The sequence below is a fragment of the Bos indicus genome, chromosome 4 (genome assembly GCF_029378745.1).
Source record: "Bos indicus isolate NIAB-ARS_2022 breed Sahiwal x Tharparkar chromosome 4, NIAB-ARS_B.indTharparkar_mat_pri_1.0, whole genome shotgun sequence".
Taxonomy (NCBI): Eukaryota; Metazoa; Chordata; class Mammalia; order Artiodactyla; family Bovidae; genus Bos; species Bos indicus.
In genome coordinates this window covers 94,762,716-94,788,400 of record NC_091763.1, presented here as the reverse complement: position 1 = coordinate 94,788,400, position 25,685 = coordinate 94,762,716, and the positions used below count along the sequence as shown (strand labels likewise).

Here is a 25,685-nt window from a genome sequence, read left to right as displayed (position 1 = left end):
TTCATGTACTTGTTGGCCATCTGTATGTCTTCTTTGGAAAAATGTCTATTCACATCTGCCCATTTTAAATCTTTTTTTTGTTTTTGCAGTGAGTTTATGAGTTCTGTATAAATTTTGGAAAATTACAATATTTTTGCCAATCACATTGGCAAAAAAGAAAAAAGTCAGTCAGTACTTGTAAGGGATATTGATTTTCTCGTAAACAGGAGGTAGAATAATGAATTGGTTCAGTTTTTCTAGAAAGCAGTGTGGCAGCATTTGTTGAATGTTTGAAAGGGTTTATCCCTTTAATCCAGTAATTCCACATCTATGAAATTATCCTCAGAAAACAATCAGAGATAGCATTCATTATTGATGAAATATTTTAATTTTTTGGATATATTTTTGAAACATCTTTAATGATATGAAAAAGTCCTCAGTACAGTGCTGAATGAGAGTTGGATTCAAGTCTGTATATTCCTTATAGTCTTAAAAATATTCTAAGTATATTTATAAAAATTTATGGCTGAAAATACACTGATTCATTACCAGTAAGTTATCTCTGGGTGTTTAGAATTGTAGCTATTTATATTCTTTAAACTTTTGATAATTTTCAAATTTTCTAGAATGAGAATGTGTAATTTAGAGTCCTAAGACATTTAACAAATGTTATTTAGAAAAATAGTTATTAATAGTTATAGTTAATAGTTATTAATTATAACTCATTCAAGTGAATCTGATATTTGTATAGCAAAATAAATTTTGGAGGAGGATACTTATGCTTAACCAGCAGTTGTGTTGAAGTTTCAATTAGTAAAGCTTTCAGCTGAAAAGAACAGAGCCAGATGTAAATAGTAACACGTAAAATAGGCAGAGAAACTGGTGTTGTTTCAGTGGCTCAGCAGTGTCAGGGCTGACATGTCTTAAATTCTTTGGGACATCCTCACATTATTGCAAAATAGATGCCTGAATTATTGGCAATGCACCATTCAAGATGGGATGGGTACTGGGAAGGGGGCCAGAGAAAGCCAGCACCATCTGCCTCTTTCATCAGGTATGCAAAAGCTTTTCCCAAGGCAATTTTTAGATTTCATTGGCACAACTGTGTAATGACTAACCTTAGGAGGCCAGGAAAGTGAGTATTTAGCTTTTATAGCCCAAGGGGCAAGCTTGAGAGAAGGGATTGAAAATGGGTACTTAGTTAACTAAGATTAGTTAACTCACCACAAGTGGCACAAATAAAAAACAAAAACAAAGAAAATCTTCCCCGAGATTGCTGCTGCTGCTAAATTGCTTCAGTTGTGTCCGACTCTGTGCGACCCCATAGACGGCAGCCCACCAGGCTCCCCCGTCCCTGGGATTCTCCAGGCAAGAACACTGGAGTGGGTTGCCATTTCCTTCTCCAATGCATGAAGAGTGAAAGTGAAGTCACTCAGTCATGTCCGACTCTTAGCAACCCCATGGACTTCAGCCTACCAGGCTCCTCTGTCCATGGGATTTTCCAGGCAAGAGTACTGGAGTGGGGTGCCATTGCCTTCTCCGACCGAGATTGCTAGTCTCCCTGAATAGTGGAAAAGTTAAAAATAGAGTATCAACTGTTGATTGAGGATTTTCATTCCTTCGTGTAGCTGGTAGGTAGTACTTCCACCTGAGTCCTGTTAGGCCGCTTTACATTGTGGTTTGCTTCTTGTTTGTTTGAAGTGATTAGTAGATGTTGTGGGCAGAATAATACTCTTCCACCCACAAGGCCTCCCTGTCCTAATTCCTAGGACCTGTCAGTATGGTCCATGGCAAAGGGGAATTCCAGTTGCTAATCAGCAGATAGGGAGTATATCCTGGGTTATCCACGTGGGCCCAATACAAGGCTAAGTGCCCTTACGTAGAAGAGAGAGGCTGAAGAAAAGCCTCAGTAAAGGGATGTGATGGTGGAAGCAGGGCCACAGAGCTGCACTGTTTTTGCTGGATTTGGAGATGGAGGAAGGGGACCACAAACCAAGGAAATATGGGTAACCTCAGAAGTTGGAAAAGGCAGGGAAATGAATGAACCCCGACAGCCCCCAGAAAGGAATGCCTTCTTGCTCATACCTTGATCCTAGCCCACAGAGGCCTGTGTTGGACCTCACCTTACAGAACTGCAAGGTAAAGACATGAATGTTGTCTTAAGCCTCTTAAGTTTGTGATAATTTGTTACAGCAACAATTGAAATCTACTGGATTTTGCAGTATACTAGTGTATCAGATCAGTACCTTGTACACTTTAAAGTTAGACAGTGTTATATGTCACTCACATCTCAAAACTGGAAAAAAGAAAACTAGTAAGAGCCTTTGATACCTGAAAGTGGGGGGCTGCTGTAACAAATACCTAAGAATGTGGAAATGGCTTTGTAATTGGGTAGTGAGCATGTGCTGGCAGAGTTTGGGGAGCATGATAGAAAAATTCTGCACTGCCTTCAACAAACTGTTAGTAGAAATATGACCATTAATGCCTCTTCTAGACTAAGAAGGAAGTGAGCAGCAGGATAGAGAAAACGTTTATCAGGTATCATTGTGAACAGACTGTTGACAGAAACATGGACATTAAAGGTGCTGGTGGTGAGGGCTCAGGAGAAAATGAGGAAGAAGTTTCTATTATTAATAGAAACTGGGGGACGGGGATCCTTGTTATAGTGTGGCAGGAAGCTTAGTCTCACTGTATCCTGCCCTAGGTGGAAAGAGGGGCTTGCAAACATGAATTTGGATATTTAACTGAGATTTCTAAGCAGAATGTTGAGGTGTGACTTGATTTCTCTCTTTGTCATTTAGTAAAATTTGAGAGTACAGTAAAAATTGAGGAGAGACCTGTTAAATGTGAACCAGGAGATCTTGATAAATACTGAATCGTTGTGTTGTACACCTGAAACTAATATAATGTTGTATGATCAATTACACCTCAAAAACAACAAAAATAAAGCAGAAGTTGCTGATTTTGGAAATTCTCAGCCTACAAAAATGGCAGAGGATGCTCAAATCAAGAGATGTGTGTTTGGAAAGCATTCTTTAGAGGAAAAAAATCAGTTGCTGTATAGCCTTTTGCTCAAACCTCAGATTAAAAGGTCAGAATATTCACTCACACAAACCACTCTGAGAGATCTAGGGTGTGACTCATAGATTCCCTCAGCATCTAAGCAGAAGCTGAAAATAGAGATGGGATTATCTAGGCAAGATCTGTGGAGGAACCTCTTGACTAGTGGAGTAAGTCTGTACAAATATGGTAGTCCCACAAGGCGCTTGAGAACCTCACACCAGCAGAAACACTGCCAGCGTGGACTGAAAGGACCAGAGACGAAGTGAAAGAGGGCTGTCAGAGCCCCAGAATTCTGCAGGCAGGAGACAGGCTGGGAAGACTCCTCAGCTTTAAACACAGGCTGCCCTTTATAAAAAGGAAGGATGGCTCAGAGGGCAGAGCTGCAGGCCCATAGGGTAGAGCTGAGAACCTAGTGAATTCTGCTTAGGACTTGAACCCTCTTCCTGTTTGCCTGGATGGATTTCAGAATCGTCTGGGGCCAGTAACTCTTTTTTAGCCTTCCATTTTCTCTTTTTGAATAGGAATGTTTGTGTGTGTTCTGCGATGCCAGGTCCCATCTTTGTGTTTCAGAGCAGGGAACTTGTTTTAAAGTTTAGCATGTCCACGGGTAGAGAGGAATTTTGCCTCAGGATAAATTATACCCTTTCTCACCCATCCCTTATGATTTTTGATAATAAGATTGGTGCTTTGAGTTGGGTGAGATTTAAGTGAGATTTTGGACTTTGAGCTAATGCTGTAATGTGTTGATTTGGGGGAATCTTGGCATGGGGTGAATGTATTTTGCCTATGAGATGGATGCAGGCCTGCTGACATGATTTTAGCCCAGTGAGACCAAGTTGGAATTCTAGCCCATAGGACTAACTATAAGATAATGTACTTTTATTATTTTAAGCCTCTAATTGTGGTCATTTGTTGTAGCAGGAATAGAAAACAAATGTATTAGATGACCATTCTGTATCCATAGGCAATTATGTTAGCATGGATATTGAGAAGATCTGAAAGCATACACTTCACTAAAGAATATATATAAAGAGCCAATAAGCACATGGCAATGTTCTCAATATTATTAGTCATCAGGGAAATGAAAAACTTGAGTAAGGTATCTTTCACATTCACTAAAATGGTTAAACCAGCAAAGCCTGACAGTACTAAATCAACAACCCTACTCCAGTATCCAGTGTATGGAGCAGTTGAAGCTGTCATAGATTGTAGATGGGAATGTAGAATGGTACAGCAACCTCAGAAAAGGTTTGGCAGTTGCTTATGAAGTTAAACATATACCTACCCTGTGACCAGTGATTTTACTGCTATATATTTACCCAAGAAAATGAAAATCTTTGACCACAGAAAAAGACTGTACAAGAATTTGATTGCAGCTTTGTGATAGCCCTAAACTAGAAACAATCCAAAGGTTCATCAACAGGAGGATGGCTAAACAAATTGTGTTTTATTAATATAGTGGATCACTACTGAGCAATAAAAAAGAACAAATTACTGATTCAAGCAACAACACAGACACACCCCTAAAATAGTATGTTGGAACAAAAGAGGACACACAAAAAGAATGCTTGGATGACTCTTTTTATATAAATTCAAAGACCAGCCAAAACTCAGCTGTGGTGATAGAAACCAAAAGTCTGGTAGATTGGAGGAAACTGACTAGATGTGGGAATGAGGGAGCTTTCTGAGATGAAGGAAGTATACAGTATTTATTTTGGATAGAGCTTACATGAGTGACTCCAAATGCCATCTAACCAAACACTTAAGCTGACATTTTTTAATTGTATATAAATTAAAACTCATTTAAAGAAAAAACACAGATTTAGTTAGTGGCTTAAGGATGGTCAAGTATATGGACAGTCTGGTCACACTGTTTTACCCCTGTCTAATGAGACTCACCAGTGAAAGTCTGCATCTGAAGATTGCTTAGAATTCTGGGATTGAGTCCTGAGGACTGACCCATGGCTCACATGGCAAGTATCGTGGGGGAGTGGATATCAGTATGTGATTAGTTATATCCCTAGTCTCAGGAAATTTCACAGTTTCAGTTTAGAGACTGTGGTTTAGGAAGAAATAAGGGGGCTAAGGGCTATGGGAATGACTGTCTGGCAGGCAGTTTTGATATCAGTTGTGGGAATAATGTGAGGATGTGGGCAAGAGGAAGATAGTACTTTAGTTTCTGAAGGAAGCAAGAAGCTAAGACCATCCACAGACTTGGTAAGAAATATTCAAGCCTGAAACAGCCTTTCGATTTGAATGGTAATGCTGTCCCTGACATTATGTCTACCAGGACTTGGTGTAGAATAAGAAAGGAAGTGAGATACTATTCTAATTTGACTTAGCCATCACTCTAGTGAAACTTCTCTCTCAAAGATTTCTAGTAATCTCTTAATTGCAGAATCCCAAAAGCTGAGTTTTCAGTCCATATTTTACTTGGCTACTCTCTTAGCTTTAATATGGTTAGACACTCCATGAAGTTCTACCATCTTTGGCTTTCAGAACCATAGAACTGAATTTTCTTGCATATCTGATTACTCCATTTTATTTTTTTCACAGAAGTGGCTGTTCTGTTCTTTATTCAGCTTACTGATTCAAATGCCAGTCTCTTCTGGAAAAAGCTCTCCTAGTCAGAGAAGGCAATGGCACCCCACTCCAGTACTCTTGCCTGGAAAATCCCATGGACGGAGGAGCCTGGTGGGCTGCAGTCCATGGGGTCGCTGAGGGTCGGACACGACTAAGCGACTTCACTTTCACTTTTCATTTTCATGCATTGGAGAAGGAAATGGCAACCCACTCCAGTGTTCTTGCCTGGAGAATCCCAGGGACGGGGAGCCTGGTGGGCTGCCGTCTATGGGGTCGCACAGAGTCGGACATGACTGAAGCGACTTAGCAGCAGCAGCAGCAGACACACCCAGAAGTAATATTTTACCAGTTATCTGGGCATCCCTTAACTCAGTGAAGTTGACACAGAAAATTAACTGTCTCAGTGGGTTTAATGGGTGTTGTGAAACCTTTCTATATGCTGCTTTTCTTCCCTCTCTCCTGCCCAGTTGACACACACACTGCCCCAGTTTATTTCGATTCTTATTCTCTATTAAATACTTATTCTCTATTAAAATGAAATTGTGGAAGACTTTTGAGAGAAAATGATGAAAATGATGCCAAGTCATAAAATTCCCTTCTCTTCTTTAATGAACACCAGCGAGTAAAAGGGAAGGTCAGGGGACTTCTAATTTTAGCCAAGATGAAGTAAGGTCATGACAGGTCATCTATTCCAATAATTACAACAAAAACCTCTGGACAGAGGTATAGAAAGGTATACAGGTATACCTGAGGCCTTTGAATAATAACAGTGAATTAGATCATGGCATCCAGTCCCATCACTTCATGGCAAATAGATGGGGAAACAGTGGAAACAGTGAGAGACTTAATTATTTTGGGCTCCAAAATTACTACAGATGGTGACTGCAGCCATTAAACTAAAAGACACTTGCTCATTGAAAGAAAAGCTATGACCAACCTAGACAGCACATTAAAAAGCAGAGACATTACTTTGCCAACAAAGGTCTGTCTAGTCAAATCTATGGTTTTTCCAGTAGTCATGTATAGATGTGAGAGTTGGACCATAAAGAAGGCTGAGTGCCAAAGAATTGCTGCTTTTGAACTGTGGTGTTGAAAAAGACTCTTGAGAGTCCTTTGGACTGCAAGGAGGTCAAACCAGTCCATCCTAAAGGAAATTTGTCCTGAATATTCATTGGAAGGACTGATGCTGAAGTTGAAACTCCAATACTTTGGCCACCTGATGCAAAGAACTAACTCACTGGAAAAGACCCTGATGCTGGGAAAGATTGAAGGCAGGAGGAGAGGGGACAACAGAGGATTGAGATGGTTGGATGGCATCACCAACTTGATGGACATGAGTTTGAGCAAGCTCCAGGAGTTGGTGATGGACAGGGAAGCCTCGTGTGCTGCAATCCAGTGGGTCGCAAAGAGTCAGACACGACTGAGTGACTGAACTGAATGAATAACAATATGGTGAGTTTCATGGTTATTTTGGACCAAGAATGGACTAATCCAAGAACTGTATGGTGGGAGGAGTCAACAAAGACTGAAGCCTGTCTCAATCCTGAGCACAGGTTAAAGACAAGACCTCTGCAAGCTGGAGAGCATGGGGGCAGAATCCTTGTTTGTTCTTGTTTTTCTCTTTACTTTCTGGTCTTGCTTGAGGCCAGCCCTAGTTCTGGAACATTACTGTGATGTGACAGCAGTATTTCAGACACCTGAAACCCTGAGATGTGCCATTTAAAACCACAATGAGATACCACTATACATCTTTGAATCAACTAAAAATTAAATAGACTCACTTTACCAAATATTACCAAGGATGTAGAGGAGTTGGATTTCCCATATGCTTCTGGTAGGAGTTAGTACCATAGACAAAGAGACCAGTGGAAACTATCACTATGGCTAGTAAAGCGTCACCTCAGCTGTACTGATCCACATTTTGTGGACTTCTCTGATACAAATGGAAAGTGCAGAACTAGACCCAAGTATATGTGAAAAGTTAGTATATGATGAAGGTGGCATCTCTAATCACTGGGGTAAACATGTACTTTATTTTTTTTTCTGTTTATTTATTTACTTTTCTTTACAATATTGTATTGGTTTTGCCATACATTGACTTGAATCTGCCATGAGTGTACATGTGTTCCCCATTCTGAACCTCCCTCCCACCTGCCTCCCCATCCCATCCCTCTGGGTTATCCCAGTGCACCAGCCCCGAGCACCCTGTATCATGCATCAAACCTGGACTGGCAATTTGTTTCACATATGATAATTTACATGTTTCAGTGCCATTCTTCCATATCATCCTGCCCTTGCCCTCTCCTACAGAGTCCAAAAGACTGTTCTATACATCTGTGTCTCTTTTGCTGTCTCACATACAGGGTTATCGTTACCATCTTTGTAAATTCCATATATATGCATTAGTATACTGTATTGGTGTTTTTCTTTCTGGCTTCACTCTGTATAATAGGCTCCAGTTTCAAACATGTACTTTTAAAAAAGTAATTTATTTGGCTGTGCCGGGTTTTAGTTGTGGCATGCAGGATCTTTTTTTTTTTTTTTGTAATTTATTTTTTAATTGAAGTATAACATTGCTTTACAATGTTGTGTTAGTTTCTGCCATACAACAGTGTAGATCAGCTGTAAATATACATATATCCCCTTCCTCCTGAGCCTCCTCCCGACCTCCCTCTCATTCCACCCTGGTATGTCATCACAGAGCATAGAGCTGAGCTCCCTGTGCTCTACAGCATCTTCCCACTAGCTATTTCTTCCGTACATGGCAGTGTATACATGTCCATGCTGCTTTCTCAGTTTGTCCCACCCTTTCCTTCACCTGCTGTGGACTCAAGTCTGTTCTCTACGTCTGTGTCTCTATTCCTGCCCTACAAATAGGTTCGTCAGTACCATTTTTCTAGATTTCATATATTTGTATTAATATACAATATTTTTCTCTTTCCAGCTTAACGTGTACTTTTTTTATACATGATGCTGGGACAACTGAGTAGCCACTTATAAAAAGATAAAATTTTATCTGTATTTCACAACATATAAATAAGTAAACTCTGAAAAGATAAGGAATATAAATTTTAAAAGATGAAGCTATATAAGTACTAGAGGAAAACCTTGCTGTGGGGAAAAGGTTTGTAATTACCACTAAAATCCAGAGGCAGTGAAAGAAAGGGTTGATAAATTTGACTCCATAATTTTTTTTAAATTGCATGACCCAAACACCATAAAATAGAGAATAAACTAGAGGTTTGCAGTAGGTGCAAGTTGTTGTATAAACAGTTATTCTTGATTTTTTGTCATGGTATCCTACATGACACTGCCACTCATTTTATGGCAAAAATGGAGTGACGTGGGTTCATGACAAGGGAGGAAGGCAGTAGTTCCGCTACATTGTGTGTCACCTAGAAGGAGACAGCCGGCTGCCGTGACGACATGGCCTGTTGACTACTCAGCTGAAGTAGTAGGTTGGAGGTAGACCCTGTGAGGTTGGGAATTCTCCTCCAAGATGCCATGTATGCACTGGATCAGTTGCCAGTGTATGGTACTGTCGCCAGTAAATAGACCAGGTGGGTCCAGAAATCCATAGTTAGAAATAGGACCAGCCCCTCTCCCTCACTCCCAGTGACCCACTTGGAGAATTTATTTTTCCACTTCTCACTCTAAGTATGGATTAGAGGTCCCAGTTCCCAGGGGACAATGTTTTCAAGGGATGAAAAAAGGGAAGCACTTAACCCATTGATCCCTGGTTCCCATTGGTTATGGATTATCTTCAGCTCAGAGTTGTCCCACACTTCTGGATGCTACATGTCTGAGTAACAGGTTGGCAAACCTAAGGCATCACACACTCCAGAGTCAGAACAGCCCTGGAGCAGCAAGTGAACCAGTTAAACATTCAAAATGACGACTATTACTGGGTCACTTTGTGTTCTTCATGCCTAGTGGACCAGCAGGCGATGGGAGGCGGTGATGTACTTATAGAGGTAATTGACCTTGATTCCGACCAGGATCTAGGGTTGTTCATATAAAGGTGACAGAGAGGACTGTATCCAGAATTCAGAGTATTCACTCAAGTATATTTTGGTGCATTCATGCATGGGAAAGTGATGATTAGAGAACAACCAATGGTCCAACCAGGGTAAAACCAACAAAAGGTGTGGATCCCTTGGGATAAAGGTTTGAGTCACCTACCAGAGGCATAACCAAGATAAGATGAAGGTGCTGGCCAAGAGTGAGGGAAATACAGAATGGATGGTTATATGAAGGAGATGATGAGTATCGGTTATGGCTTTGAAATGAGCTGTAGCAGCAAGGATTCTACCATGTTCTACTCATCTTCCTGTCTCTCGTAGAAATAGTGAACGGTACCATCCTAAAGACTCAGTGATAGAGTAGATTCAATGGAAGACATGTTCCAACTTGAGGGGTACAAAGGATGAGCCGTACTGGGTGCCGCTTTCAAGCTACCTCACGTTTCTTCAGCCTCGTCTTTGGTTCCAGTTGTGGCTGTGGTCAGCATTTCCACGAGGGCCCAGCTTACTTGCATCGATAGTGCTTCACTTGAAGCATGTCGTGAACGTTTTGCTTTCTGCCCTGAGATTTCTTGTACATACTCTGAAATCATATTTGTGAGTTAACATGTGAATGTTAAGAGAACGGGGAGTTAACTCTCTGGGGTTAACTCTCTACCAGGGGCGAAGAGCTTGTGGATAAATTCTTTTTCATTCCTTGAGTGTGTGGTTGCTGAGATATATTTCATTAGGTTCCTCAGTAGGTTGCTCATTAAATAACCAGGTGCTTGTGGCAGTGATTCACTAGAGAAAACTTGTCTGGGTTGATTTTCCCTCCTCCTTTGTTTACTTCCTTATCTTTTACTTCTCCCTCAGAACACATTCCCAAATAAACTTATCTGTAGGTAAGCCTTTACTGTCAGGGCAGCCTAAGCTAAACAGAAATTCAGAGCAGCTGTTGGCAAACTGTGGCCAGTGGCCAAAGCTGTTGTACCATTTTGTAAGTTAAGTTTTTTTGGAATGTAGCCATGCCTTTTTAAAAAAATAATTAATTTATTTTACTTTACAATATTGTATTGGTTTTGCCATATATTGACTTGAGTCCACCATGGGTGTACATGTGTTCCCCATCCTAAACTCCCTCCCACTTCCCTCCCCATACCATCCCTCTGGGTCATCCCAGTGCACCAGCCCCAAGCACTCTGTATCATGCATCAAACCTGGACTGGCAATTCGTTTCACATATGATATATTACATGTTTCAATGCCATTCTCCCATATCATCCCGCCCTCGCCCTCTCCCACAGAGTCCAAAAGACTGTTCAGTACATCTGTGTCTCTTTTGCTGTCTCGCATACAGGGTTATTGTTACCTTCCTTCTAAATTCCATATATATGCATTAGTATACTGTACTGGTGTTTTTCTTTCTGGCTTACTTCACTCTGTATAGTAGGCTCCAGTTTCATCCACCTCATTAGAACTGGTTCAAATGTATTCTTTTTAATGGCTGAGTAATATTCCATTGTGTATATGTACCATAGCTTTCTTATCCATTCATCTGCTGATGGACATCTAGGTTGCTTCCATGTCCTGGCTATTATAAACAGTGCTCGGATGAACATTGGGGTACACATGTCTGTTTCAGTTCTGGTTTCCTCAGTGTGTATGCCCAGCAGTGTGATTGCTGGGTTGTACAGCAGTTCTATTTCCAGTTTTTTAAGGAATCTCCACACTGTTCTCCATAGTGGCTGTACTAGTTTGCATTCCCACCAACAGTGTAAGAGGGTTCCCTTTTCTCCACACCCTCTGCAGCATTTATTGCTTGTAGACTTTTTGATAGCAGCCATTCTGACTGGCGTGAAATGGTACCTCATTGTGGTTTTGATTTGCATTTCTCTGATAATGAGTGATGTTGAGCATCTCTTCATGTGTTTGTTAGCCATCTGTATGTCTTCTTTGGAGAGATGTCTATTTAGTTCTTTGGCCCATTTTTTGGTTGGGTCTTTTATTTTTCTGGAATTGAGCTGCAGGAGTTGCTTGTATATTTTTGAGATTAATTCTTTTTCCGTTGCTTTGTTTGCTATTATTTTCTCCCATTCTTAAGGCTGTCTTTTCACCTTGCTTGTAGTTTCCTTTGTTGTGCAGAAGCTTTTAATTTTAATTAGGTCCCATTTGTTTATTTTTGCTTTTATTTCCAATATTCTGGGAAGTGGGTCATAGAGGATCCTCCTGTGGTTTATGTTGGAGAGTGTTTTGCCTATTTTCCTCTAAGAGTTTAATGGTTTCTGGTCTTAGATTTAGATCTTTAATCCATTTTGAGTTTATTTTTGTGTATGGTGTTAGAAAGTGTTCTGGTTTCATTCTTTTACATGCTTTTTTGTTTATACATTATTATGACTACTTCCATGCTATCAACAGGCAAAGGAAAGACGCCTTAGAAGAACTAATCCTGCCAAACCTCAGTTTTCATCTAATTGGAATAATGCAAATATTTGTGAAAAAGACTGGTTGATAAATTATTTGTATCCAAACAATGAAAATCTGTGCTGTCATTAAAAAGATTTTAGATATATATTTATATATTTTTTAAAACATAAATATATAAAAATTAAAAAAAATCTGCCCGTATGGAAAGATTCTCAGATTATATCATTAAGTATATTTGAAGGTACCAGAGGAGTGGATATCCATTGGCATGCATTTTAATAAACCCCTGTGGTTGTAAATATGTATTTTAAGAGCTTCCTTAAGGAAACATAAGTGACTATTCACAATGACTGTTTCTGGTTGAGTGGCACTACAGGCTAGGGTGTATGAGGACAGACTTAGACTTTATATTTTATACCTTTCTGAATATATTGAGAATGGATTGTTACAGGAGTAAAATACTTTAATAATTGAAAAATGAAAGAAACTGAAGGACTGTCAATTATTCAGCCTTTCTCCTCTTGGTGCCCTGATGAAGTGAGTTGGAGGCCATTCTGGATTATGTGAGGGAACTGAGTGAGAGAGGAGATGGAGAGTCAATTTGAGGGTACTATAAGTGCACAGAAGACAGGAGAAGGAAAGACAAAAGAATGAATAGTCTAAAGATTAGAAACCTTTTAAAATTAGGGACAAGAAATTTTGTACCTCAGTCCACGCTCCCCTGCCTGCTTTTGCAGCTCCATAGAAGGGTCTGGAATCATTGACATTTGTCATTTTAGAAAGCCATTCCTGAGAAAGAGACATCTTGAAGTAATTATTTTAGAAGAAAAAAAATTTTTTTTTTTATTGTGGTAAAAGTCTTTCTCCATAACTCAGCAGGAAAAGTATCTGCCTATAGTGCAAGAGACACAGGTATAAGTGGGCTCGATCCCTGGGTCTGGAAGATTCCCTGGAGGGGAGGGCATGTCAACCGACTCCAGTATTCTTGCCTGGAGAATCCCATGCACAGAAGAGCTTGGTGGGCTACAGTCCATGGAGATGTAAAAAATTGGACATGACTGAGCAGCCAAGCATGCACACAGTCACAAAATATAAAGCATACTATTTTAACCGTACTTAACTGTATAGTTCAGTAGCACGGCGTACATTCACACTGTTGTGCAACTCTCATCATCCATCTCCCAAATTTTTCACCTTCCTAAACTACAACTCTGTCCCCATTAAACTCTTAACTCCCCATTTCCCCTCTCCAGCACCACCTCCAGCCCCTGGCACATACCAGTGTATTTTTGGACTCTATGAATTTGACTCAGTAAATCTTTAATCCAGTTTTCTGTTGATGGGTGGAGCTGTGTTCCCTCCCTGCTCTTTACCTGGGTCCAAAATATGGTGAAGCTAATGAAGATAATGGTGACCTCCCTCAAAAGATCCCAGGCATGTACTGCTATACTCAATGCCCCCAACCCTGCAGCAGGCCACCACCAACCCACACCTCTGCTGGAGACTCCCAGACACCCACAGGCAAGTCCGGGACAGTCTCTTGTGGGGTCACAGCCTTGTCTAACTCAGTGAAACTATGAGCCATGCCGTGTAGAGCCACCCAAGACGGACGGGTCATGGTGGAGAGTTCTGACAAACTGTGGTCCGCTGGAGAAGGGAATGACAAACCACTTCAGTATTCTTACCTTGAGAACCCCATAAACAGTATGAAAAGGCAAAAAGATAGGACACTGAAACACGAACTCCCCAGGTCGGTAGGTGCCCAGTATGCTATTAGAGATCAGTGGAGAAACAACTCTAGAAAGAATGAAGAGATGGAGCCAAAGCAAAAACAACACCCAGTTGTGGATGTGACTGGTGATGGAAGCAAGATCTGATGCTGTAAAGAGCAATATTGCATAGGAACCGGGAATGTTAGGTCCATGAATCAAGGTAGATTGGAAGTGATCAAACAGGAGATGGTAAGAGTGAAGAGATGGCTGTGGTCCATGTGATTGGATTGGTTAGTTTCCTGTGATTGTGGTTTTCAGTCTGTCTGCCCTCTGATGGAGAAAGATAAGAGGCTTATGGAGCTTCCCGCAGGGATAGACTGACTGAGGGGGAAACTGGGTCTTGTTCTCATTCTGGGTATCTCATATAATTGGAATCAAACAATATTTGTCTGCACCTAATGTATATTGAAATGCATTCGTAAGGTTACTTTAACAAATGTCCTAAAAACAAATGTCCTACAATAAAGAAGATTGTACCTTCTTTATTTTTCCCTGTGCTATACAGTAGGTTCTCATTAGTGACCTGTTTTTACATAGGAGGGTATATATGTCAATCCAAAGCTTTCAGTTTATCTTCACAGTCTACCTGCCTTGGTGTCCATATGTATGTTCTTTACATCTGTGTCTCTGTTTATGCTTTGCAAACAGATTCATCTGTACTATTTTTTCTGGATTCCACATATGTGCATTAATATGCAATATTCGTTTTTCTCTTTCTGACTTATCTCTGAATGACAGTCTCTAGGTCTATCCATGTCTCTGCAGTCTCATTCCTTTTGATGGCTGAGTAATGTTCCATTGTATGTATGTATCATGTCTTCCCTGGGACTTCCCTGGTGGCTCAGATGGTAAAGCGTCTGCCTGCAATGCGGGAGACCTGGGTTCAATCCCTGGGTTGGGAAGATCCTCTGGAGAAGGAAATGGCAACCCACTCCAGTACTCTTGCCTGGAAAATCCCAAGGATGGAGTAGCCTGGTAGGCTACAGTCCATGGGGTTGCAAAGACTTGGACATGACTGAGCGACTTCACTTTACATCATATCTTCTTTATTCATTCCTCTGTTGATGGCCATCTAGGTTGCTTCAGTGTCCTGGCTATTGTAAATAGTGCTGCAGTGAGCATTGGGGTACGTGTATCTTTTTGAGTTATGGTTTTCTCTCAGTATATGCCCAGGAGGGGATTGCTGGGTCATATGGTAGTTCTATTTTTAGTTTTTTAAGGAACCTCCTTAGGCTTCCCTGGTGGCTCAGATGCTATAGAGTCCCATGTGCAATGCAGGAGACCCAGGTTCAATTCCTGAGTTGGGAAGATCCCCTGGAAAAGGGAATGGCAACTCACTGCAGTATGCTTGCCTTGGAGAATCCCATGGACAGAAGAGTCTGGCGGGCTACAGTCCGTGGGGTTGTCAAGAGGTGGACACAACTGAGCAAATAACACTTTCACTTTCACAGAACCTCTGTACTGTTCTCTATAGTGACTATATCAATTTACATTCCCACCAGCAGTGTAAAAGAGTTCATTTTTCTCCACACCCTCTACAGCATTTATTGTTCGTTGATTTTTTTGATGATATCCATTCCAACTGGTGTGAGTTTTGATTTGTAGTTCTTTAATAATTAGTGATGTTGAGCATCTTTTCGTGTGCCTTTTGGCTATCAGTCATTTTCTTTTAAAGAGTTAGGTTTGGGGAACTTGGGATTTGAGCATGAGGCTCTCTGTCATTGTCTGTTTTTTATGCCGGTAATCAGTATACAATGGAATATTACTTAGTCATAAAAAGGAATGAGATTGCAGTGTCATGGATAGACCTAAAATTATGTATGTACTTAGTGTATGTGACTAATGTCTCTTTTCCCTCTAGAACGTAAGCTCCATAAAGGCAAAGACTTGGTTTTTCTCCCTGCTGTGTTCTTTAGATTTAAAATGGTCTTCTATCCAATAATTTTTATGTTTATCCAAAGAAGATACTCAATAAATATTTGTTGAATCAGTAGTTTCATTAAAATAATTATGGGGACAAGTGGAATTAAGTATGGGTGGACTCCACAAAAGAGAAAACTTTAATCTTATGGTAATAATTTGATTTTTCTCAGTCTGACTAAGGACATGACTGGAAAGGAAGATGTGTACCGAGGCCCAGCCATCAGGGCTCTCTGCAGAATCACTGATGTAAGTTCTTTGCTTTACTGAGGCATCAAAGGGGACCTGTGTTTATCTGCAGGTGGCCATGTAAATTTAGTAGGATTCCTTGTCTGACTTTGTGTTTCAGCAGCAGCAGAGAAACACGACTACCAGAAAGGCTTTTGTGGCTCCAGGCTTTTTTTCTTCTAGATTTTTTTTTCTTTTGTTTATTTAAATTAGTCTATTTCTCTCCATATTTACTCTCATGAATTTTTGTCATAGAGCACGTTGCTCATAGGAAACAAAAGCCATTTGAATTTAGCTTTTTTATTTTTATAAAAATTTTTTGATGTGGACCATTTTCAAAGTGTCTGTTATGTTTGTTACAACATTGCTTCTGTTGTTTATGTTCTGGTTTTTTTGGCCAAGAGGCATGTGGAATCTCAACCCCTTGACCAAAGAATTGACCCTCCCACCTACTGGAAGGTGAAGTCTCAACCACTGGACCACTGGTGAAGTCCCAAATTTAGCTTAAAAAAAAACTTTATTACAAAATACAAATCTCTCAGAATTTGAGGTAAAACTTACAACCAGATATCAGAACTTTCTAGAAATAGGACAGCTGTAAGGATCTCAACAGCAAGATTTCCAGGTATTTACTATTATGATCCATTATTTATGAGGCTCAAGCCTCCTCATTTAAATATTTAGGAGAAAGTCTGACTAGCTGTCAGCTAGCCAGTGGCTTGTGTCCACCCGGATCTAAGTCAGGTGTTTAACCTTGACTTAATCTATTGTATTAGAAGGAATGAGGTTACAGAGTATGTAAGACTGTCCCATTCTTGGAACTTTGCAGGAAGGGTTAAAATAAAGGGCAGACTGGGCATTGCCAAGCAAATTGAATAAGATCTTGGCTATATTCATGATCGGGTATATTTTATGTATACATTTGCATTCAATTTTCAAAGGTTGAGCAGGATTAAATGGTAAATCTGGATCCTAGAAGGAGTAATAGAAATAGTTTAATGTTTTTCAGTGCGTTACTTTGTTGTGGTTGCTTTTGTTTTTACCATTAAATCGATAGCATAAGACTTGACCATGCCAGGGCTAGCAATAAGCTTCTCTTCATCTAAGTAATTGAGCTTGGTGTGTGTACCATCCTTATTTAACACCACCTTGCTGGGGCTAAACTTTCTTCCAGGTAAGTTAAAAAGAACTTTGTTTTCAGAGGATTTCATGTTGAGGACTCAATATAATTAGCATATTCTACGTGTAATTTCTTATGTATTTGAAATAATCAGAGTTTACAATTCATTTATAGAACTTTCTGAGATCCATATGAAAAATATTAGGTTGGCCAAAAAGTTTGTTTGGGTTTTTCTGTAAGATGTGCAAAAGCTCAAATGACCTTTTTGACCAGCCAATATATGTGCTATACACAGAGGTATCTAAATGACTTCAAAAGCATCCCCATTTAGGAATTCCTTTTATAATACCTCTGGTAGGTTCAGCCTTTACTTGTATATTTCCAAACTGGGATTCTCCACTTTGAGACCATTTATTTCATTGTGGAGCAGTTATTCCTTTTCTTATGTATACTCTAAAATGTTCCTTCTTGAAGCTGCCACTTGGTTGTTTGGGTCCTGTCCTCTGGGATCTGATAATTATATGATAAGCCTTTTAATACATTCTGAATATTTGTGCAGAAACAGATGTGTGACTTGTGTTTGTAGATTATTTTGAAGAGGTAATTTTGCATGAAAATGTCTTACTTCAGCCTTTTTCTTTATGAATGTTCTTAGGGAACAATGTTGCAGGCCATTGAGAGATACATGAAGCAGGCCATTGTGGATAAAGTCTCCAGTGTATCGAGTTCAGCATTGGTATCTTCCTTAGTAAGTGGACAAGTAGCTGATTCTCATGCATGGTACAGTTTCTAGTTGCAAAAACAAAATATCACTATGATTCTCTCACAAATGAAACATTAAAAAATATGTATACATTTCTGTTACTTTATACGAATGCCTTATCTGACAAAGGAACATTGAACAATTAAAATGGGCAGTTAAAAGCATGAAATTTTCATGTGTTTGAAAGGTTTTGGTCATCAGAAAGGTATGTTGTACATATAATACAGATGGGGGATGAGGGTGGGATGAAGGTCAGGAAAGAAACTGAGAGTCAGTCTCTTCCTTTGACTCTTCCTTTATGACCTGCCCTTGTGCCTCTTGTTTCTTCGTCCTCTGTTTTTGTTGGTGCCTTGTGTCTGCAAGTGTCCTTCAGTCCAAAGTCGACTGTCCTGCTACTAAATTTTCTCCCAGGAAGTGCTCTTTGTTTTAGTAATGTCTTTTCTTTCTCTTTTTCACCAAAACAAAATTTATTCATGACAGCCTATCACATTGTATTTGATTAAAATTGGGTACTAATGTGTGAATGGATTAGATCATCTGAATCACGAGAGTTGCTGGTTCTGGAGTATAATTGGTCAAGTTTTACAGCAGGTACTCTACTTTTTTACAGCACTCTGTTTTTTCTTCCAGGTGAGTTTCCTGGAAGTAAAACCTCTGATGTTGACATTATTTAAGTACCATCTTATTAATTATCCATTCCCTTCCCGTCCTTTCCCTCTCATCACTTCCCTTTATGCGCCTCTCCCAGCCCACAGACACACGCCGCCTTTGCACAGGGTCTTGCACAAGTGTGTCAGGTTTACTCGTTGTCTCAGAGACTGAAATAGACGTGTAACACTGTAAAGTTGTTTCTTTTTTTTTTCCTGGAAATGTCTGTTAGTGATTTTCCAAGAAAACTAACTCAACGTTTCTAAACTTTTAGTGACTGTGCATGATCTGTTCTCAATTTTTTCTGTATTTAGCACATGATGAAGATAAGCTATGATGTGGTTAAGCGCTGGGTCAATGAAGCCCAAGAAGCTGCTTCAAGTGATAATATTATGGTCCAGGTACTGTCACTGAATCACCTTAGCTTATATCTCTAGATCAGCTTTCTGTAACCCTACGTTTTAGGGGCAGTTTATTGATTCTTCAGATGAGTATTAGCTAAAGACTAATATTAAGAATTTAATATTAAGTAGCTTGTTTGTGCATATTCTCAAGTAAGTATCCCCTAATTATGATTTACCCTGGTAGTATTTAGTAGCTGTCAGAATGTTTGAGAAAGATTCTTATATTCAGTGATATTTGAGATGCTTATTCCAAAGGTCATAATTCATTTTAGTCCTTTGTTTGAAAATTAATTTGTGAAGGTGGATGTTCAATTCCAAGCTTTTCAGGCCTTGATTATACTGTTTGAGTTGCGTGCTCAGTCGCTTAGTCAAGTCATACTCTTTGTGACCCTATGGACTGTAGCCTACCAGGCTCCTCTGTCCATGGGATTTTCCAGGAAAGAATACTGAAGCATGTTGCCATGCCTTCCTCCAGGGAATCTTCCTGACCCAGGGATCGAACCCATGTCTCCTGCGTCTCCTGCATTGGCAGGTGGATTCTTTACCACTGAGCCACCCGGGAAGCCCAAAACCCATGACCCAAAACCCAAAACCCATGATTATATTAGACATAAAACTGTTTTGTTGGAAGGATCTACTTTTGATATTCACTAGGCTATTCTTAATTAAAAGGAACAAGATTAAATTCTTAACTGGCAATTTTTGTATAAAATACCCCATATGTGTTTGAGAGAGTACTTATTTATTCCATTTCAGCATTTACTTCTCATGTTAGCATATTCAGTTATGAGGAAATAAAGTAGTAATTTTTCCCTTGGGAAACATTCTCACCCTCCTAACTCTGATCATTGTGTTTTTACACAAAGTGCCATGATAATTACATGCCTTAAACCTACTTTAGGAGATGAATCTATTAACCACTAACATAACCACAGATGATTTAAAGCCACTAAGCAAGACCTGTAACACTGGTTAAAGCCTTGGACCTGAGAGCCTTTGTCCTAAGGATGGATGGGGCAACGCTGAATCTGCTAGAGCCGTCTTCAGATTGTATGTCATCCCCTTAATACTTACCTAATCTGAATTAACAGGGTAAATTAAAAACTCATCCTTTCAATCATGCCTTTGTTTGATTCAGCATGGAAAAGATAATTCCCTTTGTATACGTTAGAGTTGGGTATATTTTTATTAAAAACCTGGCTCTGTATGATTGCATTTTTATGTCAGTTTTATCCTCTTCCTATTCAGCCTTCTTTCTGTCTTACATTCTTTTTCTTGTTCTTTAGTACCATGCATTGGGAGTTTTGTATCACCTTAAAAAGAATGATCGCCTTGCTGTTTCTAAGATGTTGAATAAATTTACTAAATCTGGTCTCAAATCACAGTTTGCTTACTGCATGTTGATCCGAATTGCCAGTCGCTTACTAAAAGAAAATGAAGAGGGGTAAGTGTTTTCATCTAAACCTAAGTAATTTTCCATTTGCTGGTTAACATGCCTCAGAGTTTATTTCCTTTATGAATATTTTTTGGGCAGTACTGACTTTTCAGAGGGATTTGGTGTTTTCCAAATTAAGAAAAAAAATCATGGAATTCCTAGTAACACAGCTTTTATTTTTACCTTAATGTATGCTCTGATATGGGCTTCCCTATTGGCTAAGTGGTAAATAATCTGCCTGCAATGCAGGTTCAATCCTTGAGTCAGGAAGATCTCCCGGAGGAGGATATGGCAACTCATTCTAGTAGTCTTGCCTGAAAAGCCCCATGGGCAGAGGAGCCTGGTGGGCGATAGTCCATGGGGTTACAAAGAGTTGGATGTTGCTGAGCACACACGTGCTCCAGTATATGCACTTAATAGGGTATGACCACTAATAATACAATAAATAACAAACTGATATTGAACAAAAAAATACTTACCGTAGGTTATATAATAATTAAATGTGAAAGCTAGACGTGACCTTAAGAATCTTTTCTTTTTTATTTTTATAAAAGAGAATGTTGAAGTATTGCATTTAATGATTTATTTAAATAATTTATTCATTTAAAGCACATGAGGGAGACTAGTAGAATTACACATTGGACTTCCCTGGTGGCTCAGATGGTAAAGCGTCTGTCTGCAATGCAGGAGACCCTGGTTCGATCCCTGGGTTGGGAAGATCCCCTGGAGAAGGAAATGGCAGCCCACTCTAGTATTCTTGCCTGGAAAATCCCATGGACGTTGGAGCCTGGTAGGCTACTGTCCATGGGATCTCAAAGACTCGGACACCACTGAGCCACTTCACTTCACTTTACTTCAGGGTTCTCATATTGTTCATGAAGTAGTGTTATATTATCTGATGGTAGATAGTGATAATATAAGGATCAGTATTGTAATCTCTTGAGTAATCACTAAAAAAACTAGGAGATGTAAATGTCAACAGAGAACATAAAATGGAATGTTAGAAAAAATATTCTGTTGAGCTTCCTGCTCTCAGTAATGGTAGAGTAGCTTGGTTATATTAGCCCTCATGCAAATAATGATTATATCATTAGGTGGCTTAATGGTAAAGAACCTGCATGTCAACCAGGAGATGCAGGTTTGATCCCTGGATTGGGAAGATCCCATGGAGAAGGAAATGGCAACCCACTCCAGTATTCTTGCCTGGAAATATGGATGGAGGAGCCTGGTGGCTGTAACTAAAGAGACAGACTCAACTTAGTGACTAAACAGGAGCAGCAGCATGCTTCCCTGAAACAAAAAACCCCACACTATTTGAAAGTACTGGTGAGTGGTGAAAAGCAGGTAAAAACTGAAGGGAAATGAATGCCTGAAAGACAGAAACTATACAGGGTAAAATTTGCATATATCTGGCTGGTCTCTGAGGGCATGCCACAATTTTTATATGTGGGAACCCAGAAAGCCATAGTATTTATTTACTAAGTAGACAGTGGGGTCAGAACAGTTTGAAATTAGAAGAATGATGGAAATTTACGGTGGAAATCCTGGGGAAAAGAGGGCCATAGATACAGTGAGTCTCAAAATAAATTTTCAACTCTGTACAAATCATTGTGTATAGGAGAAATACAGGAGAACTATGTACAGTTCCTCTGATTATGCATGTACAGGAGAAGACTAGTAAACCTGGCATAAAGCAGTAGCTGTCAGCTGAAAGAACTGAATGGAGAATTCAGTTGCAACACACTGTGGAGGAGATGATGTTTAGGGTTTTCTCCCAGCCAAGTTAACTGCCTGCTCCAGAAACATCTTAGATTAAAAGTCTTTGCATTTTATCATTCACAATTGTCTGTATATAGTAATAAATTTGAAAGTAAATAAATAAAATTGCTAGAAGTGCAAGGATTTTGGAAAATGTGAGTAGCTGAGAAAAAGCAATCAATAGAAATTGGGCCTGATGTGGCCCAGATATTACAATTAGCAGATAAAAAATTAAAGCGTCGATTGTAAATTTGTTATTAAAGACTTTAGTGCAAAATAATTACAGTGAATGAATAGAGGACATGGAAAATAAAAAAGCTAAAAAAAATGTTTAAGAACTTAAAAGTTCTATATCAGAGTTCAACCAGAGAAGCAGAACTGATAGGAGTTAAAAATATGAAGAGGTTTCTGTTTTTTTTTCCTTTTTTTTTTTTTAAACACTTTTTTTTTTAACATGGAATAAACAGCATAAACAGTTTTAGACCTTGCTAAGCAAGTCCAAAAACCAGTAGGATAGATTGTAGAAAAGGAAGTCCATAGGCAGTCTACAGGTCATGGGTACAAGTCAAGGCTGCTGTTCACTGGTTAAATTGGTCATCTCACATTTTACTGTAAGCAGCAAGAGGAAACCAGGTCATACCTTCACCAGTTTCCTTGGAAATTTCCTCAAGTCAGTATCCAAGTTTGTTTATAAATTCTGCTTTCCACAGAACTTGCAGGACACAATTTCACTAAGCTCTCTGTAAGTACATAACAGGGATCCATCTTACTCTAGTTTATAATAACAAGTTTCCTCTGATCCTCCAGGACCAGCTTTCTACAAGCAGTTTATGAACCTTCACTGGCTCTTCTTCAAGACCACATTTCTGTTAATAGTTTGTTCAAGGGATTTAGATTTTCTTCATTATGTTCACTAGAATTCTTGTAGCCTCTACCCATTATCTGGTTCCAGAAACAGTCCCACAATTTTAGGTATTTGTTGTTGTAGCACCTCACTTCCAGATACCAAAATCTGTATTAGTGTTTTATTGCTGCCATAACAGATAATCACAACATCCATAATTTCACAGTTCTGTAGGTTAGACATCAGTCTCATGGGTTAAAGTTAAAATGTTGGCAGGGTGCTGTTGCTTACTGAACAATCCACTTTCAATCTCATTAAGGTTGTTGGCCAGATTCATTTCTTTGCAGTTATAGATTATAGGTCTCTCTTTCCTTGCTGGCTGTCAGCCAGGGGTTGGTCTGTGTTGTGTAAGGTAATATATTCACAGATTCCATGGAGGAAAGCATGGACATCTTTGGGAAACCATTCTGCCCGCTACAAGTACAGTAACTGAAAGGGATAATTTGCGGGGTGGCCTAACACAAAGCTAGAGATCACTGAGAAGAGTGAAAGTATTAGAGTTAGTGAACTGGAAGATATTGCTATAAAAAGTAATTTGGAGACTAGAAAGAAAACAGATTAAAGAAAAATAAACAGAGCTTCAGAGAACAATAGAATAGTATCAGGTGGCCTACCACTTGATACATAATTGGAATTCTAGAGGGAGATGTGAGAGAATGGAGCAAAACAGATGCTTGAAGAAATAATGAACAAGTATTTGCCAGTATGCATTTCTTTTAGAAGTGCAAGATTGATCTAACAGTCAATAGTTGACATAATATTCCTCATCTAAAGAATAAAGGGTAAAAATCTTAACATCTTAACAGATGCTAAAAAAGCAATTGATAAAATTCAATGGCAATTTGTAATTAAATCTCTCTTTTCAAGAATTCCCTGACAGTTCCATGGTTAAGACTTGGCACTTTCACTGCTGAGGCATGGGTTCAATACCTGATCAGGGAACTGAGATCCTGTGGAGGAGGAACTGAGGTCTTGAGGGCTTCCCTGATGGCTCAGACTGTAAAGAAGCTTCCTGCAATGCAGGAGATGCGCGTTCTGTCCCTGGGTTGGGAAGATCCCCTGGGGGAGGGCATGGCAACCCACTCCAGTATTCTTGCCTGGAGAATTCTATGGACAGGGGAGCCTGGCTGGCAGCAGTCCATAGGGTTGCAAAAAGGCGGATAGGACTGTGTGACTAAGCACAGCGCAAGGTGTGGCCAAAAAAAAAAAAAAAAAATCTCTTTTCAAAGCAAATAATAGGAACATTATTATTATGATAAACATACCCCCCCCAAAATCTCCAATACACTAATATTTATTGGTGAAATATGAAAGACTTTCCCCTTAAGATTATGGATGAGACTAGGATGCCTGCTTATCCTGTTTTTTAAGTAACATTTTATTGGAAAGTCCTACTTGGTACAATAAGTTAAGAAAAATATATAAAGATTTGAAAGGGGACATGAAACTATCTTTGTTTACAACATGATTGTGTATATAGAAAATGTGAAATAATCTATATATTATCTGTTAGAATTGATATGAGTTTACCAGAATTACTGGATAGGCTAATATCCAGAATCAGTTTTGTTTCTACATACCAGCAGCTAGTCAATATGAAACAATTTTGAAAAGATGGTAGGTATCATTTTAGTAAAAATCAGATCCTTAGGAATAAATCTACCAAAAACTTTGTGTATTTCTACACAAGATATAAAATGTTATTTAACAAGTATGACTTGAATAAGTAGAGGGATATATCAAGTTCTTAGAATATTCAATACTGTAAAGATACCACATCTTCTTTGATCCACTGATTCACTGAATCCTTGATCAGAATTTCAATTGACTTCTTTTAAATACCAAACAGAAATGCATGCATTTTTGTATCAAAGGACATCCCAAATGTGCTTTTTCATAATAGCCCCCAAATGAAAGCAAGTCAAACATCCATTAATGCTTTAATCAAAAAATAAAATTTGGTATATTTATAAAATCATCCCCAAGAAAAAGAAATGCAAAAAAGCAAAATGGTTGTCTGAGAGGTCCTTGCAAATATCTAAGAAAGGAAGAGAAGCAAAAGGCAAAGGAGAAAAGGAAAGTGATACCCAGCTGAATGCAGAGTTTCAGAGAATAGCATGGAGAGATAAGAAAGCCTTCCAAAGTGAACAATGCAGAGAAATAGAGGAAAACAATAGAACAGAAAAGACTAGAGATCTCTTCAAGAAAATTAGAGGTACCAAGGGAACATTTCATGCAAAGATGGGCACAGTAAAGGACAGAAATTATATTAACCTAACAGAAGCAGAAGATATTAAGAAAAGATGGCAAAAATACACAAAATAACTATACAAAATAATCTTTATGGCCCAGATAACCACGATGGTGTGATCACTCACCTAGAAACAGACTTCCTGGAGTGCGAAGTCAAGTAGGCCTTAGGAAGCATCACTACAAACAAAGCTAGTGGAGGTGATGGAATTCCAGTTGAGCTATTTCAAATCCTAAAAGATGATGCTATTAATGTGCTGCACTCAATATGTTAGCAAATTTGGAAACCTCAGGAGTCTCCACAGGACTGGAAAAGATCAATTTTCATTCCAATCCCAAAGAAGGGCAATGCCAAAGAACGTTCAAACTACTGCACAATTGCTCTCACTTCACATTCTAGCAAGTTCATGCTCAAAATTCTCCAAGCTAG

At 39.2% G+C, this 25,685-nt stretch overlaps 1 protein-coding gene across 3 annotated transcripts in view; it reads left to right on the top strand.

Annotated features, from left to right (window-relative positions):
- The window catches only part of COPG2 (COPI coat complex subunit gamma 2), a 200,016-nt gene that overhangs the window by 25,423 nt on the left and 148,908 nt on the right, over positions 1 to 25,685 (top strand). For all 3 annotated transcript variants that reach the window (XM_019959091.2, XM_019959092.2, XM_070788173.1), the window contains 4 exons: positions 15,919 to 15,994; positions 17,749 to 17,841; positions 18,819 to 18,905; positions 20,195 to 20,352. In XM_019959091.2, the coding sequence (XP_019814650.1) occupies positions 15,919 to 15,994; positions 17,749 to 17,841; positions 18,819 to 18,905; positions 20,195 to 20,352 (414 nt within the window). The remainder of the gene's footprint in view (positions 1 to 15,918; positions 15,995 to 17,748; positions 17,842 to 18,818; positions 18,906 to 20,194; positions 20,353 to 25,685) is intronic.